The 22,064-nt window shown below is 36.1% G+C and overlaps 1 protein-coding gene across 1 annotated transcript in view; it reads left to right on the forward strand.

Annotated features, from left to right (window-relative positions):
• NT5C2 (5'-nucleotidase, cytosolic II) overlaps nucleotides 1-22,064 on the forward strand; it is an 84,278-nt gene that overhangs the window by 21,864 nt on the left and 40,350 nt on the right. Inside the window, exon 2 of the mRNA XM_043982741.1 lies at nucleotides 3,997-4,070. Coding sequence (XP_043838676.1) covers nucleotides 3,997-4,070 — 74 coding nt within the window. The remainder of the gene's footprint in view (nucleotides 1-3,996; nucleotides 4,071-22,064) is intronic.

The following is a 22,064-nucleotide window of genomic DNA, read 5'->3' on the forward strand; positions in this document are numbered from 1 at the left end:
CGTTTTTTATTTTAAGAAACATTTTTCTAAAAGTAGTTACACTTAACATACTACATAGAAGTTTTGGCAATTAGTGAAGTAGCATAAATGGGCTGGCATCAGGTAATAGTTGCCTTTGGTTCCATTCTGAAGATTAAACAGACCTTTTGCTTCTCCAAGTGGGTATATTTCTTTTTGTTTTCAAGACATTACAGGACAACAAAGTAATCTTTAGTAATTTAGTAATCTGATATAGGTTATATATGTACAATAACATTAAACATATTTCTGCATTAGTCTGATTCTTCTCTTATAACATGACTAGGCTTTTGGTCTAGGGTCCGACCCTTGTCTGACGTGTATATGCTTTTGGTACTTTTATATTCATTATTTTTTTGAGTCACAGTTTATGGAATTACTTTGTTTATTGTTCTTCACTAGGCTAAAGCTATTTAAACATCTTTAATTTAGGCACACATTCCCTTAATGGTAGTTTTGATTACCCATTTCATACCACCCCCACTTTGGGGGGCGGGTTGTTAAAAGAAGTAGGAATGAAGTCACTTTTTTTTTTCTTTTTGTTTCTTAGATATCAGAAGAAAAGTAACTTGGTTTTCAAAAGTTCTATGAGTGAAGATATTCAAGAATGAAAACCAAGATGGTGTAGGACACTTGCTTCTAGACAGACATATATTAAAAATGTCTTATTTCAGAGCTAAAAGACACTCTCAAAACCTCAACACCCATAGCTAATGCCAGGATTATTGATGCCTTTTGTTTTTTATATCATAGTCACTTGCTAATAGATAACTGCTCCCAAGCCCCCAGGCAAAACAAAGTGAAAAAACTAAATATTAGGGGGCAGCTAGGTGGCATAGTGAATAAAGCACTGGCCCTGGATTCAGGAGGACCTGAGTTCAAGTCTGGCCTCAGACACTTGACACTTACTAGCTGTGTGACCCTGGGCAAGTCACTTAACCCTCATTGCCCTGCAAAAAACAAACAAAAAAACAACTAAATATTACCAGGACAAATTCAGAGGCCAGAAAAAGTGTATTACAAAAGATGCAAAGAGTAAGACAAAGTTGAAAAATCATGTGAAACATAGATGTGTAGCAATGATGTCCACTTCTGAAAAAAAATGTTTTCATACTCCTGGAATGTTTATGTTCACTATTAGTAGAAATAATAAAGTACATAGTGACTTGAAATGTGTATATTTATAACTTGGTTGCCTTAAATGCTTCTCTAGGAAGTTAATAGAGAAGCTGTCCTGTTGGGGTCTACTAATGACTTCTCTTTACCCATAGTGCTCCCTGAATGTACAATGGTGAAGTTCCTTTATTTTTCCCTGTACTCCTGAATTTGCCTGCTGAGAACAGCCTTCGTGTTTCCACTCTCAGAACACTGAGGCTCCATGGTCCTCTTGCCAGACCATAGCACACAAAAGAAAAGTCTCCCACCTTTTCCTGGCTCTTATTCCAAGTTTTGATCCCTGAATATTTTAGGAGCATCAGCTGTTTCATGTCTGGTTGAGGATTTGGTTCAGTTGGCTCCCTAGCCTATGTTTAAAAATCCCCAACTTCAGTCCTGTCATTCACTTTTCCTACTAGAATTGGAATCTGTTACCTCATGTTGAGCGATTGTGTCACTTGGGACATGTACTTTTGGTGACTGAGAAGGAATAGTATCTATTATCAGTGCAGGCTGGATGGAGTTAGAAGAACTGCAGAGTTTTGGGATATCATGGATCCGTAAAGGAAGGATTAGAGCCCTGACTTTTTTCTGGATAATGATTTTGGCTATTTAAAAACTTTCATAAACTTTCTCCATTGATTATCTCACCACTTAAAAGTAATTACCTTAGTTAGGTAAGAGTACTTACTGACTGAACCAGTGATTCTGAACCAAGTGTGAATAGGGCCTGTACACCTCCTTGAATCATTCAGAGCCTAAAGAATTTATTTTAAGAGAAAGGAGCTGTTTGAGAATTAGTCAGAGATCTTAAGAGTGTAAATTCAAGGGTTGGAGTAAGCATGGCCTTAGAGAACAGAGAAGGGTCAGCAGCACTATAAGCATCTGGGCTGAGGGAAAGCCTGAGAAAAAGACCAACTGTTTCTCCAACTTCCTCTCCCAGGGCCTGTTAATCCTCAGACACTATAATATAGCCTGTTCATTTCTAGTAAAGCGAATTTTGCCTCTATCACAAAGTGGCTGGGGGTTAACTAGAAATAGATATAAAAATAAAGTTTGGGCTCAGCTAGGTGGTGCAGTGGATAAAGCACCAGTCCTGAATTCAGGAGGAACTGTGTTCAAATCCAGCCTCAGACACTTGACACTTACTAGCTGTGTGACCCTGGGCAAGTCACTTAACCCTCATTGGCCCCCCCCCCAAAAAAAAAAAGTTAGGCAGAGAACCCAACTTCTGCCTTAATGTTAGAAATTTTCCTAATTGAGGTCTCAGAGCTCTTGTGACTGAACTCATAACTTTTCATCTAAAATAAACTCTATAATCCCCTAGGCTTCATAGGAAGTACTTACTATACCCATTTAGAGATTATTAATCTCACTAAACAATGAAAATCTCCTTAGTATATTTAAATTAGCCTTTACTCCTTTTCTGATATAGAATAAAACAAAAACAAAAACAAAGGCTAAAAGGACAGTCTTTGCTTGGGGTATGGTATGTGTTATAAAGGTTGTCTCAAAATTCCTAGGTCAGACTTTAAGTTTAATAGCTTAAACTGCTCTAAGACTTAGTGGGCACTGATATTCTTTACATATGTGCATACACATATGTATGTTAACACACATCTATATAGCAAGCAATGTTATTCATGAGATAACATATAGGTTATATACATAATATACATACTTATACCTTTACATATATATATACATACACATGGCACATGTACATATTTGTATAAATAATAGTTATATTATTATGAGATTAGATATACATATTCATACTTGTTATATACATCTATATATCTGTACTCCTATATAATGTGTATATATCTATGTATATATACAAATCTGACTACATATCATATGAATAATATGCCTGTAAATTATGGGTATTGTTTTCCCTGCAGGCACAGGGTTTTAGTAAATTTACCTATCCCAATTTTTTTTGTCAAGGCAATTAAATGGGATTATTGGACAATAGGTTTAGAATTAGAAGAAATTTTAGAGATTATCTAATGAGGTCCTTTCATTTTTAGGGGTGGGAAATGGTGGTCCATTGAATTGCCCAAAGTCACACAACTAATAACTAGCAGGTCCTTCTATTGTGCCATGCAGTCTTTTATTTCAGGTATTTATTGTGTTCAGATCACTCTGTTGGGATGCTTTGCTAAGACATGCTCCATACTCAGAGGAAAGGAAGATGGAACCAGTTACAACATAATCTTCTTGGTTGATTAGATAGTGTCTATTTGATGTGCCTGATTTAATACTTGTCCATGGAGACTATTGTGGTTGATATTTCACATAGGAGAATAGCGAAATCATAGATTTAGAGCTGAGAGAAGGGTCTTCTACTTCAATCCCCTTCATTCTATAGGTTAGAAACCTGGGGCTTGGAAACTGAAACAGTTTAAGGTTACAGAACTAGAAGCAGAGCCAGGACTTTGAGCCCTAAGACAGTGGTCTTTTTTACTATATCATGTACCTCCTGATGGGTTAGTTTTCCTTGGGCCTTCAAAGCAATTTTCACAAGGTGGGGAACACAGAAATAGTCATGTTATACAGGTTTGGAGCTTGAGGGATAAAGACCAGCCACACTCTTATGAGGCATGGGATTGATATTAGTATGCCCCCCCCCCCAAATCCCTGATCAAACTCCTATCCATTTATTTTTCTGTAATATTTTATTCATTATATGAACAAGATCTGAATATTTTAGGTGTAGGATCTTAATTGTGCGACCTTAAATAAAATAATTTGTAGAAGCAGGTTAGACATTTTAGTTGCAAAGCTAATTGATACATGTTTTTTTACTTCTTCTTGTAGGGTGTTTGTGAACCGGAGTTTAGCCATGGAAAAGATAAAGTGTTTTGGTTTTGATATGGATTACACTCTTGCTGGTGAGTACCATTTTATATTTATTTAGCAATTGGTATCTTGAAAACTGATGTTAGCATGGTGCTGTGCTGATGCCAGGTAGTTTAATAAATTTTTAATTATTTAACATACCCACGTCACTGAAAAATGCTTTGTCACCATGTTAAAAGAATCCCTGTTTAGATCATGTTACTTCAACAGAAACTTCTGAACTATAATAATTACAATATAAGACTGAGATTTAGCCCATGAATGAAGATGGTTCCATTTTAGCCTAGTGTTTGTGGTACTTTTAACACTGCCTAAAGTTAAAGAGAAATCTAAATTTTCTGCTTTTTTCTATGAGGCTGTCTTTCAGGGATGGACTTTTTAATTCTTATCATACAAATAAAGATAAACATTGTTTTGTTAGTTGAAGTAAGCAAAAGAAAAATTGTTTTGGAATTCATTGGGTTTTTCTCTTAAAATGTTTGCAACTTAATGAAATTTTACATCTGATAATTGAAATGGTACAGATAAAAGCATTAATCAGACTCTTTCTCTGTGGTTGTGACAGATAGAAAGGAAGCCCTTACCTTTGATATGTCTTCCTTGAGAAACTTTTCTCTGGTTAACCAATAGCATTACATAGAAAATTGTTCAAAGTTCAATCCAACAAACATTTATAATGATAACACATTTCTTTTTTTTTTCTTTCTCCTTTTTTTTTAATTGAGGCAGTTGGAGTTAAGTGACTTGCCCAGGGTCACACAGCTAGTAAGTGTTAAGTGTCTGAGGCCGGATTTGAACTCAGGTACTCCTGACTCCAGGGCCGGTGCTCTATCCACTGCGCCACCTAGCTGCCCCGATAACACATTTCTATAGCACTTGAAGGTTTAGTAGGCACTTTTCTCATCTCTATGATACATTTTTGTCCAGAGTGGTAGAGTGGATAGAAAGCCAGCTTGGGAGTCAGAACAACCTGGGTTTGAGTCCTGCCTTTTGTGCATGCTTTCTTTGTGACCTTGGATGAATCATTTAACTCTCAGGTGCCCTAGCAAAGTTGCAAAGCAGGTACTGATGGTAGAGGAAGTTTCTTAGTGTGAGTTCCCTGTACTGGTCAAATCACAGACTTGGTCCCCTCAAAAAAGATTATTGTTCCCATTTTAGATATGAAGAAATCAAAGCTTAAGGAGGGGAATCAAGAATGATAATTCTCTGCAGATTGAAGCATACTATTTTAACTTTTTTTTTGGTCTGTTTTTTTCTTTTACAACATGACTAATAGGATAATACGTTTTACATGATTGCAGATATATAATCTATAGCAAATTGCTTACCATTTTAGGGAGAGAGAAGGGGGAAAATTTGGAACTCAAAATTTTTTAAAATGAATGCTAAAAATTGGGGGCAGCTAGGTAGCACAGTGGATAAAGCACTGGCCCAGGATTCAGGAGTACCTGAGTTCAAATCTGACCTCAGACACTTGACACTTACTAGCTGTGTGACCCTGGGCAAGTCACTTAACCCCCATTGCCCTGCAAAAAAAAAAAAAAAAAGAATGCTAAAAATTGTCTTTATGTGTAATTGGAAAAAATAAAATACTCTTTTAAAAAAGGAATGATATTTTATTCTGAATTATATTGTATTTTCAGAAATAAGATGGAGAACAGGGAGAATTTTGACCCATATAATATGTATGATGTTTTTCTTTCTACTCTGACTAGTTGACACCTCATGCAGGTTGGTTTCTCTTCTATAAAATAAGGTAAAAGTGTTTAAAAACCACTTCTCTACTCTTCAAATTATCAGAGAGAATAAAGTGTTTCTTTAACACACACACACACACGCACGCGCGTGCACGTAGGGGCGGTAGTTTCATTGTTTAAAAAAATGAAGAAAAAGGATCTAAAGAGGGAGAGGGAAAGCCTGAACTGTGTTAGTAAATTGGGGTGCGTATAGAGAAAATATAACCCATAAATGAATGGGAAAAAGAAGAACCTACCAAACATTTGGGATAAAGCATTGGGGTAGTCCTGGCCTTTTTTTTTTTTTTTTTCTGCAACAAACATTTATTTTATTTTTTCCAGTTACATGTAAGGGTAGTTTTCAACATTCCTTTTCTTTTCTTTTCTTTCCTTTTTTCTCTTCTTTCTTTCTTTCTTTTTTTTTTTTAGTGAGGCAATTGGGGTTAAGTGACTTGCCCAGGGTCACATAGCTAGTAAGTGTTAAGTGTCTGAGGTCAGATTTGAACTCAGGTCCTCCTGACTCCAGGGCTGGTACTCTATCCACTGCGCCATCTAGCTGCCCCGTCAACATTCATTTTCATAAGATTTAGAGTTCCAAATTTTCTCCTCCCTCCTTTCCTCCCTCCCTCCCTTTCCTCCCCCCTCCATAAGATTGCAACCAGGTTACATACGTACAATCTACAAGTGTTCTTTTTATCACATCTTTCTATGGGGGTGCATAGTAAGCTTCCTCATTAGTTCCTTGGGATTGTCTTGGATCATTGCATTGCTGAGAGTAGTTAAGTCATTCACAATTGCTCATTGAACAATACTGCTGTCACTATGCACAATGTCCTCCCAGCTCTGGGTAGTCCGGACCTTTTGAGGAGAAAGTAGGTACTTGTCTTTCAAGGATCTTTTTTATGGATCTGTGGATCCACAGGTGCTATTGTACAAGAGATTATCCAGAAAGAGTTAGAGGAAAAAGACAAGTAGAGGTGCTTGGTGACTCCCCATTGAGGGTTACTGAGACAGATATTTGTCTATCTGATAACAATAGAGAGATATGATATTTATCCAGGGTATATATTCAGAATGTCAAAGGGAACCTCTCAAGATTTGTCAAACCTGATAATCATTACCTACTTCTGATAATTTACATGCTTATAAATGATCCTTCCAGAAGAAATATACTATTGCTAAGAATTAGGAAGTTGTAGACAAGAAATTAGAAACCTTAGGAAAAGAGTTGGTATTTTCATCACTTCTGGGTGGTTGGTTTTTTGTTTGTTTGTTTTGTTTTTTTGCAGGGCAATGAGGGTTAAGTGACTTGCCCAGGGTCACACAGCTAGTAAGTGTCAAGTGTCTGAGTCCGGATTTGAACTCAGGTCCTCCTGAATCTAGGGCTGGTGCTTTATCCACTGTGCCACCCAGCTGCCCATTTTCATCATTTCTAATGATGAAACAGCAAGGGATTCAGTAGAGGAAATTTAGATTGGGTAATAAACAGCTAGTTGTTTCAGTGGTGTTTGGAATGAGAGTTAGATTTCTGGACTACATCTGAAAAGAGAAGAAAAATTGTCTCCTGGCCAGGGATGGAGTATACCTAACAAGGTTGGTGAGAGTATATTTTCACCTGTCTTACACATCTAATCATAAGGGCTTTAAACTGAAAAGAAATAGAAATGTAAAAACTGCTTGCTTACTTACATTCACCAAGCTAGATACTACATAACTATATAATCTAGAAAGAAGAATGTCTATAGAGATGACCAGAATTCACAAGAGATTAAAGAGAAAGGACAAAAACTAAACCTGTGATTTCAGATGTCTATTCACAGATGCACCAGTTATGGACAACAAACATGGTGCACTAGAGATCTTAGTGAAAAGAAGGAAATTGAACTGATAGACGTCACTAAGATTTGGTGGGCTAGTATTCATGATTGGCCAACCACAGGTGCACCTTATTTTAATGGAACAGGATATATAAAAGTTATGAAGATCATGTATAGCATTGTCTGTCAAGATATTCCCTCATTATGACAAAATCCAGGCTTGAGAGAGGGAAGAAGAGTGGAGAACATTGGGATAAAGATCTGTAGGGGCAGAAACAAAAATGACATTTTCATTGGAATATATTATAGACAACGAGGAGAAAAAAAGAAATAAATCACAAACGTGGCACAGAGGCATGTTATAGTTATGGGGGCTGGTTCTATTATCTGTACAGCTACTAAAAGCAGAGCAGCTATTATTTCTGGGCTTGCCTTACTGATCATTTATTCACTTGAAAGGTTGAGAAAGAAGGGTCACTTCTATCTTGGATCTGATTTTCACAAAAAGGAAGGAATTATGTGGTAGAAATGCTGGAAACCTAAATGGTCAGTGACTGACCAATCCATCTTAGAAGCCATGATGGAAAAGGAGAAGGAGACATAACCCAACATGCATCCTGTCTTTGGGGAAAGCATATTTTAAAGTGCTCAGAGGAGATTTTTGAGTGTTATGATTTTACAGTGTCTTATGCAAAATAATAAATTTTCAGGTTATAATTATATTCTAGACATTTCATGAATATATGAGGCATACATCTTTAACAGCCTATTCATGGGCTGAATGAAGAGTGCTGCTATAGGTCAGAGCTATCTGGACAGTGGCAATTTCATCATGGTGATGAGACTGAAAACTACTTCCAAATAATAATGCCTACCAATATGAGTAAAGAAACTAACACTGCCTTCACAGAAGTTTGTACCACTACTCTCCACCATGCTGGCTCTAGAAACTTTGCCTAGACTTTCCATACTGTAGTCTCATGTGTTTTTGAAGGGATTGCAGGGAAGGGAATGAAACTATTCACAGTGCCTGGCACATAATTGGCACTTAATAAATACTTGTTGAATTGAATCTAATTTATTTTTCTTTATTGTTGAATTTTATTTAGGAATAAATGCTTTTGTTACAATGCCAGTGGGAGTCTTGGTTGGCTAGCCAGTGAGTCAGCTAGTGTATGTTGGAAGTGATCAATCTAAGTTTACTAGAGTTTTTAGATACTGGGGGGCTAGAGGGGGAAATAATCCAAAAGGAATATTAATTTTTGAGGAGTACTAATTTTAGCCAAGTTGTTCCTACAATATTATCTCCAGCTTTGGCGGGGGGGGGGGGGGTTGGCTGGTGTAGCTATCTAGGTAGTCATTTAGAATAACCAAACAACTAACAGCAACTTTAGAGGCGAGGGAAAGAAGAGAGGAGTATAGGGTATCAAAGGTCATTATAGCTACCAAATAAGTTTAGATTGGAGGTGGCTTGGGTCATCGAAGGCAAATTCTGGCAGTGCTAAAGCAGGAGAAATTTGGGGGAGTATTTGGTAGAGGAGCTGTATCTCATTCATTTTGTTCAATTTGAATGTTTCTAAATTATAGTGCTCAGGCTCTGATCTTGCATTATAAATAGTAAACATTATTGAAGTTAAGAGTTTCTTACAGTTTGCTTTTGATCCAGTAATTCAACATGCCAAAACAGAAACAGTATGATTTATATGTAGCACCACATGTTCCTCTTTGTTCTAACACATTTGTCCTGCAGTTATAGGATTTAGTTATTGTATATCTATATATATATGTATTTATGTGTATATATGTTTGGTATGTGTATGTATGTGTGTATATATATATATGTGTATATATATATACATGCACTATATATGTATATAAACACATACACATATTCATGTTTGTTGTTTATCTTTGTTCAGTAGTATCCATAATTGAATATAAATTGGGAGAAGTATAACCCTAGCTTAAATTTTGGGTTTAATTATGCTCCTTAATCTGACTCTGTGACCTCTGGAAGCAGTGAATGCTTTTGTGTCTTTAACCTACCCTTTGTTTTATGTGCTTCAACATTCCTCTTCTTTGAATTATTATTTTATTGGGCCTGATTCTCTTAGTTCCTCTGACTCATCTAGGAAAAAGAAACTAGCATTACAATAATAGCTCCATCATAAATGGGTAGTGACAGGGTTACCAAACTGGTAAGTTTATTTCCTTTTTTGACAGGGTTACATTAGAGGAGTGATGTGGATAATGTAGAAATAGCTTTTAGCCACATGCTTGGTAAAGTGTCTCATGCTGTTCTTGTGGAAAAGGTGGAGAGATGTGTCTTAATCACAATAAAATAGTTATTAGATGGGTTCAAAACCGAATGGTTAGACTTGGAGTCATTATTAATGATTCATTTTCACTGTGGCAGGAGGTCTTCTGTGGAGTGCTACTGAGATCTGTGTTGCTGGTGTTGGTATTGGTGGTGGTGTTGTGGACTCATGTCCAACTCTTTGTGACCCCCTTTGAAGTTTTCATGGCAGAAATACTGGAACGGTTTGCCATTTCCTTCTCCAGCTCATTTTACGCATGAGGAAACTGAGGCAAACAGGGTTAAGTGACTTGCCCAGAGTAACTCAGCTAGTAAGTGTCTGAGTCTGGATTTGAACTTTTAGTACTTCTGACTTCAGGCCTAACGCCACCTACCTACTGGAAATCTCTGACACTGGGCTTTTCTCCCCCCCCCCCCCCAATTTTATCAGTCAGTCGAATAAAGGCATAAATGACAAGCCACATTTACAGATGACTCCATGTCAGGAGGGATCGCTAACACAGAGGAATGCCAGTCAGAATCCAGCGAGATCTTGACAGGCTAGAACAACGTTGGGTTAAATTCCAGAAGATAAAACTTAATACTGATACATTTAATCTTAAACATATGTTTAAAAAATAACCCCAAACTTCACAAGCATGAGATGGTAGAAGTATGGTTTTCAGACAGTTTTTCTGGGTCTTTTAATTACCTGAAAACTTAGTAGGAGTCATTATGTGATGGAGCAACTGAAAAAGTTAACTGAGCTTTAGGCTCCATTGGCAATAGCAGAGCTAACAGACTCTAAGGAGGTGATGAGGTTACTGCAGTGGTCCAGGTCATTCCATATCTAGCGTGTTGTATTCAGTTCTAGGCCTCGCAGTTTAGAAATAACATTGATGAACTGGAGGGCATCTAGAGGGGGCAGCCAGGAATGGTGAAAGGCCTTGAGTCTATATCATGTGCAGATGAGTTGAAAAAATAGGGAGATTAGTGCCTGGCACCTAGTAGGCATTGAATAAATGCTTGTTAGATGAATTAAATGCATGAATCAGGAGACTGGAGAGGCATGAGAAAAGTTTGAAGAGTTTGGCATGTTCAAGAGGCATTAGAGTGGTTCTACTTGTCTGGTCCTGGAGGCAGAACCACAAGTTTTTTTTTTGGGGGGGGGGTAGAAGTGGCAAAGGGAGGGGGCAGCTAGGTGGCACAGTGGATAAAGCACTGGCCCTGGATTCAGGAGGACTTGAGTTCAAATCTGGCCTCAGATGCTTGATACTTACTAGCTGTGTGACCCCGGGTAAGTCACTTAGCCCTCATTGCCCTGCTCCTCCCTCCCCCCCAAAAAAAGTGGCAGAGGGGCACATTTAAGCTTTAAAAGCTTAGAAAAGATGTCTACCCATTATCACTATCCAAAAGTGGAACTGACTGCTTCATTAGGTAATAGATTCTTCCTCATTTGAAGGTCTTACTACTACAGCTTGTTGTGCATGTTGTAATGAGTAGATTGCTTTTCAGCTTGAGATTGGACTAGATCACTGCTGATGTCTCATCTAGCTGTGAAATTGAGTGATTTTGTTATAGTTGGTGATGATATTACTTTATTCTTTATTGTTAGCCTGATTGTCAGGGTAAATGATAAGGTGAAGACATATATTTTTAGAGACTAATAGTAAATAATTATTTAAAATGATTTAAATCTCATAAATGGGGCAGCTAGATGGCGCAGTGGATAGAGTCAGGAGTACCTGAGTTCAAATCCAGCCTCAGACATTTAACACTTACTAGCTGTGTGACCCTGGGCAAGTCACTTAACCCCAATTGCCTCACTAAAAACAAAACAAAACAAAACAAAAATCTCATAAATGAGGAAGGGAATTACTAAAGCCTAAGCATTATTAGATTCTTAGGAATAAAAGCCTTTCTAAACCTGTTATTAAAAAAAAAACTATTTCAAAAATATCATAGAATTTGGCTATTAGACAAGCAGGTTTATATGATTAAGATAGTTTTCATATTTTCTTAATTTGGGAAAGGAGAAATAATTGTGGTTACTTATGTTAAGAAATGTTCCATTATTTCTATAGTAATTTTTTTTTGCAGGGCAATGAGGGTTAAGTGACTTGCCCAGGGTCACACAGCTGGTGAGTGTCAAGTGTCTGAGGCTGGACTTGAACTCAGGTCCTCTTGAATGCAAAGCCAATGCTTTATCCACTGCCCCACCTAGCCACCCCCTTTATAGTAATTTTAATAAACAAAAGTTATTTCTGAATAAAGAATGTTGTGATGTTTCCTAATATAACTGACCAGTCTGATAGACCTTAAGTACCTATTATGTGCAAGACACTGTGCTAGGGAAGGTGCTGGAGATAATAAAGACAAAATGAAATAGCCCCTTTCTATCCTTAGGGAGCCTTCATTTTGTTAAATGGAGATGAAGGGTGGTGTATGGCTTTCAAATAATTTCTTGTTATACTTCTACTTTGCTTGGAGAGTCATATGGTTCAAATGATATATTATGCATAAGTATATTAGAGGGTTTTTGGCAGGGGGGGAACAAGCTAGATATAGAGATTTCTAAGTTTCTTCAAGTTTTGCCATATTCGTTTTTCCTCATGTAGTATCATTGCATTCATATACCATTGTTTGTTTAGCCATTCACCAATTGTTGGGCACATACTTTTGTTTCCACTTTTTTCTACTATAAAATGCTGCTATGAATATTTTGGTATATTATTTGAGGGACCTTTCTATTATTGACTTTTGTAGGGTTTATCAATGGTAATGGGATCTTTGGGTTAAAGGATATATGCATAGTTGTTACCTGTTTTGCTGCTTAGTTTTGTCATGTTATATCCAGAAACCTGTTATGGTTTCAAAAGGGAAAATGTCTTCTGATTAAATGAATGACAGTCAGAGCTCTTGTATCACTAACACATCAGTACAAATCATCATCTGACAAACTGCTAATCTGTAAAACGTGGTTTCTTAAGGAGCAGAATGTTAGCCAACAGCTGTTGAGAAAGTGAGAACAAGTCTGGGTATAAGAGGTGTTGGAGCCATGCTTCTTTCTCTTTTGAAGGAATCCTACATCATTAAGCCCAATCTTAATGGCACCCCTAAATCATCATTGTCTCTTCCTTGCTGCTCATAAGAAGAATGAAGAAATATTGCCCTAACTTTTGCATCAAATGGAGAATATGGAAAAATATGGAGAAAAGTAGAAATCCATTTCAGTTAGAATAAGAATTTAGGTCTCTGTATTATTGATAGCCTTTATAAACGCAAAGTTACCTGGAAGTTAGGAATGTAAAATGTCCAGAAATTTTGATGCTATGGTGAAATATTTGCAACTCTAGTAGGGGGAGTAGATAGGAGCGAGAACATTTTGGAGAAATTTGTGATATGAGCAACACTTTTAAAACATGCCCTTTTTATTTCCATGCTACTTTTATCAGTGTAGGAGCATTAAGATGCATTACTTGTAACATGGTTTCACATAAAATTAACATAATTTTTTCCCCCCATGAAGTATATAAACATACTGTCAGGTGCTTTTGTGGATCTTAAGATAGCAAGGGCAGAAGAACCAAGATTCCAGTTTTCTTTGCAACCTAAACTTTCTTTTGTAATAATTAAGTACAGTCAAGCAAAAATTGCATTAATCTCGTCTGGATAGCTAGAGCTCATTACTTATCTTCACTTTACCATCTTTCTGCACAGAGATGGAAGGCATGCTTCACCAACCAGTGTGTTCGTCATGATTCTACAATGCAGAGAGTCCTAAAAACTTTCATGTGGTTTTTCTTTGCATCGTTGTGGATATCATGCAGATTGTTCTAGATCTTACTTTGTTCTGACTTAATTCATGCAGTTCTTGTCAAGTTTCTCCAAATTCTTCATGCTTGTAATTTCTAATGATATAATAATGTTTTATTATATTCATGTGCCGCATTTTCTTCAGTCATTCCCCTCTTGAGAGGCACCTACTTTCTTTTTTCTTCTTTGCTACTATAATTCTACCTGTATATGTGTATGTATATTTGTGTGTGCGCCTGTAATTTTTCTTGTCTTTGAACTCCCTGTGGTTTATATTCCCAGCAGTGGTATTGCTGTGTCCCAAGGTCAAGCCCCCCTTCCTTTTTACTTGAGGAAAATGAGCAGTGTCTACTTTTTTTTTAATCACCTTATATAACATTTTTCCTTTTTAAAATGTGTTGATATCTTTTCCCTTCCCTACTCAGAGAGCTATCTCTTACATCAGAGAATAAAAAAGAAAGACAAAAATGCAATTCAGTAAATCTTAACAACACACTGGGGGCAGCTAGGTGGCTCAGTGGATAAATCACCAGCCCTGGATTCAGGAGGACCTGAGTTCAAATCCAACCTCAGACACTTGACGCTTACTAGCTATGTGACCCTGGGCAAGTCACTTAACCCTCATTGCCCTGCCCCCCCCCAAACCCACAGAAAACAAAACAAAACAAAAAAACACCAACTCAGGCCAGTAGTATGGGCAACACTTCATACCTATAGCCTTTTACTTTTTCAAATATGGGAGGAGAAAATGTATTGTATAAAATGTAGCATCTTGGAAACTAAAGGTTGAGTAACAATATATGAATAACTTATTTTTTATTATTCTAAATACATCAATATATAACTTTTGAAAGTTTTTCAAGTCTTTGGGGAAATATACAAAAAATGTCTACGTTTAAATATTTTTCTTCTGGGCCAAAGGGAATAAAATGAAAAACAGAATTTTAAAAATTTATGTCCACTGATGGTTCAAAAGTAGTTTTTGTATAAACACACCCAACAAACTAGATAAGCCCTGTGTTGGAGAAACATAAAGAAGGTAGCTAATAAGATTCCGCCCCGCCCCCATCAAGCATAAAAAAATTATTATTATTATTATTTAGAAAGCTTTGGTTGGCAACAAGTCTCAGGGTTCATTTGCTAGCAGCACTAGTGGTCTGGCACTTGCTTGTTAGCCTCATGCCTGGTACACACTCTGACCATGTTTTATTAGACTTGGAATTGACTCAGCAAACTTGACATTTAAATGAACATTTTTTGCATGGTGTGTTTACTTAGACAGAAAGCTTGGACACTTTGGCCAGTTGTCTGTCAGCATCTTAAATCCTCACCAGATTCATTGGCATTGAAGGCACTTGAATAAATCAATGCTGAGGGTAGCCATCCATAACAAGTCCTGGAACGTTTTATTATCTATAAGAAACTAATTGTCTTTTCCATGCCCCTTTTATCTCTATAAATGTTTTGCTGATGCTTTTCCTTTTTTGACATGTGCTTATTGTTACTATTCTCATCTCCTTCTTCCCAAACCATCCCTAGCAAGTAAGTAAGCTCAAGCAAAACACATCAAAGCATCAGTCAGTGCGAAAATGAACTCTTCATTCGATACCCCCCCCAGCACCTTCTCCTCCCCCGCTCCTCCTCCTCTTCTTCCTTCTCTCTCTCTTTTTTTTTTCATACTTGATCCATGTGTTTCTCTTTACTTACCCCTAATATACTTGGGGGGGCGGGGCAATGGGGGTTAAATGACTTGCTCAGGGTCACACAGCTAGTAAGTGTCAAGTGTCTGAGGCTAGATTTGAACTCGGGTACTCCTGAATCCAGGGCTAGTGCTTTATCCACTGCGCCACCTAGCCGCCCCCATAGTTCTCTTCTTTTGCAAAACTCAGTCACAAATATTTTGTGAGTGTGGAACCTTCCTTGCGTCTTTTCCATCCTTGGAGCACATGCCTTATAATTGTTAGGTCAAAAGTTACTGTACGTTTAAGGAAGGAGAATATTGTTTGTTACCATGTTCAAATATCTGAAAGGTTGCCCTGTGGAAGAGGGATTGGACTTTATCAGCTTGACCCCAAAAGGTAGAACTAAAACTAATGAATGAAAGTTGTAGGGAAATAGATTTTGACTCAACAAAAGGAATAACTTTATACATATTACTTTTTCAAAATGCTTTCTTAAAACCACTAGTAAATATCAGAACAACCAATAACCTTGCTTAGTAACTCCTTACATTTAATTAATTTCAATGCATAAAGCATCATGACTTTTCCTTCATTCCCCTTTAAGTCCCCATCAGTATTCTTTGTCCATGCTTTCTTACTCAGTTTTCCTCTTATATGGTTCTAGCTTGTATGTATCCTGTCCTTTGAGATCTGCTTTTAAAATTTTGCATTTCATAAAGGTCTTTCCTAATTCGTATGTATTCCTCATTTATGTTAGTCTTAATATTTTTATGTTGTTTCTTTACACTAATGAATCACAGTTTATTTAACCATTTCCTTGTTTTTGGAAATTTAGGTTGCTTCAAGTTTTTTCCTGTTACATATAACGCTGCTAAGAAAATTTTTGGACAGAACCTTTTAAAAAATTCTGTAACTCATATATACATGTGTATATATATAATATAAAATAAGTTTCTAGCTTTGCTTATTTCTGTTACTTTCTTTTTTCCTCTTTTAAAATTTAATTTCATTTATTTTTTGGTTACATTTTAAGTTCTGAACTTTCTTCTTCCCTCTTCACCCTGCACATAGAAATGGCCACTATTTGACACAGATGTGTGTATGTATATATGTATATGTTTATATATATTATGTGTGTATATAAATATATGTACAAATATAAACTACATTATACATACTTCTTTTTATCAGTTATTTCTCTGAAGGTGGATAGTATCTTTCTTCAATAGTTCCTTTGTAGTTGATTTGAGTATTTACAATAGAATAACTTAGTTGTTCACAGTCATTTTTTGAACAGCATTGTTACTGTATACAACATTCTCTTGGTAGTGCTCATTTCATCCTTCGTTATTTCATGGAAGTCTTTCCTCATTTTTCTAAAGCCAGCCTGCTCTATCCTTTTTTAGAGCGCAGTAGTATTTCATCACAGTCATATACCACAGCTTGTTTAACCATTCTCCAGTCGGTGAGCATCCCTTTGATTTCCACTTCTTTGCCATCACAAAGAGAGCCGCTATAAATAATTTAGAACATAATCCATGTTACTTTGAAGAAGGAACTCTGACAATTAAGAGTTGTCCCAAGGGGGAATGGGTTGCTTTGGAAGTTGGCGAGTTCCTTGTCATTAGAGGTTTTTAAAAAAGAAGCTGATTGATCTGTTAGGATTGGGATTGATCTAGATCAGTGGCCTTGCATTCTTTTTGTGTGTTAAATTTTTTTTTTAATCTAAAAAAGTCTCATGGACTTCTCATGGTAAGTTGCAATAAATATGACGTCTGTTTAAGAAAATACATGACTGGATATGGGACCCTTTGTAAATGGCATCTGAAAGCCTTTCTGAGCTCTAAGATACTTCATATAGGAATGATGACTGACTTGGCATGCTGAGTTAATTTCCTATGGCAAGTGTGAGGTCAGCTCAAGGCCCAAACTACCTGATGTTTTCTGTCTAACAGGAAATCTCCCAAAGGTAAGCATAGTGCAAAAAGTAACCTAAACAGTCATTGTGGGTCAGCATCTTCAAAGAAGCCCAGGATAGTCCTTGTGGCACCATGGACACTATTTCTTTTGCTGCCTGGAAAATGTAAAAATTGCATTTTACTTCTCAGGTCACTAAGTATGTTGTCCTCTTTTTTATTTTGGGGTTTTGCATATGAGGCATGAGTTGCTACACCTCCAGTGAAAGGTAATGACTATTAGACAAGATGTGAAAATATTCTGCTTTTTGAGGGATTTGTCAGATTGCTGTTTATGGATTCATAGAAATATATCTAATAAAGAGGAAACAAAATAATCTTATAAGAAAAATTTTATCATATTATCTTTTTTGGGGGTTGTTTTTTTGTTTTGTTTTGTTTTGGTCAGGCAGTTGGGGTTAAGTGACTTGCCCAGGGTCACATAGCTAGTAAGTATTAAGTGTCTGAGGCCAGATTTGAACTCAGATCCTCCTGACTCCAGGGCTGGTGCTCTATCCACTGCACCACCTAGCTGCCCCTATCATATTATCTTAATTTGCTGCCATATTTCCCTCCAAAAGGGGTTTTGTTTTCTCTTGTCAAAATGGAAAAAGAGAAGTTGGCTTATTTAAACAAACTTGGGTAAACTGTTAGATTAAAAATCAACCAAAAATACCTGAGGACACAACATCCAAGAGAAAGGTGAGAGAGTGTGAAGGGGTTGAGAAATTATATTTGGTGCTACATTCCAAGTCTCTCTTTTTAAAGTCTATCCATGAAGGGGGCTAAAATGTCACTTATCATTGTGATGAATAACTTCACAAAGCTGATAAGATAATTATGTAGTGTGACTGTAAAGTAATGGAGATATTAAAAAATCCCAGATATATCAGAATTTATACATGCAAATAAACTTGCCCCTCAAAAAAGAAGTTCCAGAAATGTTTCATGCAGTGATAGCATCTTGAGAATAAATGTAAAGCTACCCAAGGTGACTCTCTGAATCCTGACACAACTGTTGGACTATGTGCAAGTCATTCAACTCCTCTGACTTTCAGTTTCTTCTTATATAAGAATGGCAATAATACTTGTAATTCCTACATTCAGGGTTGGTTTGGGGTAAGTTTTTTTTTTTAAATATATACCTTAAAGTATTTGCAAGTGTGAATTATTGTTTTGAAACAGTATTCATTTGGTACTGTAAAGTCTAGTGTGTTGATTTACAAAAATCTGTTATCTAACTAGTCAGTTGACAAGCTTCATTAAATGCTGACAACATGCCAGGTGTTGTGATCTTTGTCATTTTAAAATTTATTCCTTAATTTTTTAGTTTTGGAGTAGTTTGCTCTTTAGAATGAGAATTCATATTTTGAAACACATTCTTTTTGGGGGGGGGCAGGGTGAGGCAGTGAGGGTTAAGTGAGTTCCCCAGAGTCACACAACTAGTAAGTGTCAAGGGTCTGAAGTCAGATTTGAACTCAGGTCCTCCTGAATCCAGGGCCGGTGCTTCACATTCAATGGTGTTTCAAATAACTAGACTTCTTATTTTATCAAACTTTGTTTCTTGAAATGTACTAAGATATTATTAATTGTTGTTCAGTCATTTTTTCAGTTGTGTCTGACTCTGTGACCCCATTTGAGGTTTTCTTGGCAAAGATACTGGAGTGGTTTGCTATTTCCTTCTCCAGATCATTTTACATATGAGGAAACTGAAACAAACAGGGTTATAAGTGATTTGTCGAGGTTCATACAGCTAGCAAGTGTCTGAAGCTGAAAGTGAACTCAGGTTTTTCTAAGTCCAGGCCTGGCACACTAGCTATTGTGTCATTTAGCTACCCAGTGACAGTTTTTACCTGCTTTCATATTTTCATTTTCATTTTATTATGTTTTTATCTCCCATGTTAATGGTTTATATTTTAATTTCCTTGACCCAACATGCCACTCTCCATGTTTCCCCAAAACTTTGTAAACAAGAACACTGATGCTTTTTAGGAATTGGTCCTTTATTCAAGACTTTAAAATTGGAAATATTTGAAATACTCTATAGCAACACTTTGTAATCTCTTTATGCAAGTTATTGCTAATCAAATGCTCTTCTACTCTATTGCATTTGTCTCTAAATGTGTGGAAAATGTTTAAGCAGTAGCTTGGGGATTATATGAAACCATCTATGAAGTAAGTATATATTCTTCTATATGAATGGTACTTGTATACACTTGTGTTATTTTAAAAATTAAGGGCACGTAGCAGAAAACCAGATAAGAATCTGTCCGGTAGTTCCCAAAGTAAAAGCACAGAATTTCATTGCCCTACCCTGCCCCACTCCGCCAGTGATAGTAGAGGGATTGAAAGGCAAAATGCAAATGAAGTGTGATTTTTTTTTAAAGGGCAAAACATTAGAAATTCAATCTTTTCATCCCATAGTCCTAGAATCAAAGAAATAAAACTATTTCTTGGTAGCCAATGGGAAATTTTTTCTATTATACTCCCCCTCATTTATTTGAGAAGGGTGACCCTGATCTCCCTTTGTCTAATCATTTGACATTACAATTTGTTGGAAGTACTGAATTATCTTTGTAAAATTAGTTACTGTTGTTCTTTAACATCAGTAGTTTGTTTCTTCATAGGATCATAGGGTCATAGACTTAGAGTAGGAAGAGAACAAAGAAATGTTCTACTCCAAACCCCGCTTTTTTTTTTTTTTAACAGATGAGAAAACTTAGGTCCAGACAAGTTAAGTGACTTCCCGAAATCATCCATGTAATAACTAAGTGACAGAGCTTGGATTCAAATCTCAAGCCCTTATCTTCAGATTACAAATCCAAGACTCCTTCCATGTGTAAACTATTTTTGTTCCTGAAACCAAAGAAAATGTTTCAGAGAATTTTCTTACACCTACTTGAAAAGATGAATAAAAATATTTCATGGAATGGGAACCATTTGTAAGTAGGTGGTACTGTGGTACTTGTTATCCTGAGAAAAGAATTTAATTATTTGTAATATGGAATATTAAATATTGAAAAACTGGTTTGTTTCCAAGTTCTTTAACTTTCTTTGTATCCTAGTTGGTATCTTCTAATAACCTTTGCTTTTTTCAGTGTTCTGTCAGTATATAGCCTATTTTTTTAGGGCATTACAAAATTAGGAAAAATTTCTTAAGAAACCTGTCTTTCCTTCCTACCCAGTGCTTAACTGGGTACATGGCCACCTTCCATTCATATTTATGAATGTATCTATCTGCCAGCTACTAATCCATGGAACCATATTCACATCCAAGCTTGTTATGACTTATGAATAAAATAGCATGTGATTAAAAAAATCTTCAGCAAAATGAAATCTGTTCAATTGCTTTTTCTTGCATCTCACAGAAAACTTTCCAAGTGCATTTGTTTTTATTAAAATGGCTTTAATACCATGGCTTTCTTTTATTCTTTTATATGCCTATAGAATTTATTTTGAAGATCATGGTTACTGATGAGACAAGTAATTATAATGGAGTCAAACTGTTTAGCAAAAAAGATTTAGGTAAAGCCTGGGAGAACAAACATGATATATCAAAGATCATGTGAAGAGTTACTTGGGGAGGGTTGTGGAAGAGTGAGCTTTTGAGAAAGATGTTATTACTGTCATTTTGAACATTTTTTGGGGGGGCAGTCATGTAAAGGGATTAGTCTAAGGTTATTCGAATTGTTATTGTATTACAGCAGGAGATTAGGTTAAGTGACCTTCCAACTCTTTAAGTTTTATATTTCTTTGCTATGATTTTCTTTTATTTCCTTGGGATGCATGTTTTAGCAGCACCATTTTTCCAGGATACTTTGTGGTTATTGAAACGTGAGTACCTCTTTTGGATTTCCACTTGAATTGCCTTCTCATTTCTTCAAGACTTTTCTTAAATGTTGGTCAGGAACTCATTAACCAAGATGTTGGTTATAATAATGTGCCAACCCATCTTTACCAATCCCTTTACCATTTTAGCCAAACATTTCACAGCCATTTATTGAACTTCTAATGCATTTTAAAAAATTCATCTGATAGCCAATTTGAATCTTTATTTTGGAATTTTCTTGTTAACAGTTGAAAAACAGCGTTAATTAGTGATTTTAGTTTGTCAGTTTTGCTTATTGAAACAGTGCTGATATGTTGTGCTTTTCTGGTTCATCAAAAATAATCTGATTTAGAGATGTTTAAATTTTTAAAAATGTAAATCCAATATTTACATTTAATTTGAAAATCTGCATTTAAAATTTTCCTTTTGCATTAAACTTAGACATGACATTCATTTACTGATTAGTTTCATTAATGTGTTTTACAACTCTTCAGACCTTTTTGGGCTGTTGTGGTGTCATGATAGACATCCTTTGTAGGTCTGATTTTGTTATTCTAATCCCAAGGTATTCATATTAATCTGGTTACTAAGGACTAGTATATTCAAATACAGCATAACATCTTCAACCTGATTCTTTATTGTTATAAGTTTCTCTAATTTTACAAATAAATTTGTGATATCTTCTTTTTGATCATTTAAAATATGGTGGGATGTTATAAAATCAGAGTTATAAATTGTTGTTCTAGGCCTACATTTAGTGTATTTCATATCGGTAAAGAACGAGACCTTGTTGGAGGGGAGTGTAAATACTTCATGAAAAATCAATATTTAAAAACCTATAGCTGGGGCTTAACCTACATTTAGTGTGCCTTTGAATCTCTGGAGCAGAGATAGA

This window comes from Dromiciops gliroides, chromosome 2 (genome assembly GCF_019393635.1).
Source record: "Dromiciops gliroides isolate mDroGli1 chromosome 2, mDroGli1.pri, whole genome shotgun sequence".
In the NCBI taxonomy this organism is placed as follows: Eukaryota; Metazoa; Chordata; class Mammalia; order Microbiotheria; family Microbiotheriidae; genus Dromiciops; species Dromiciops gliroides.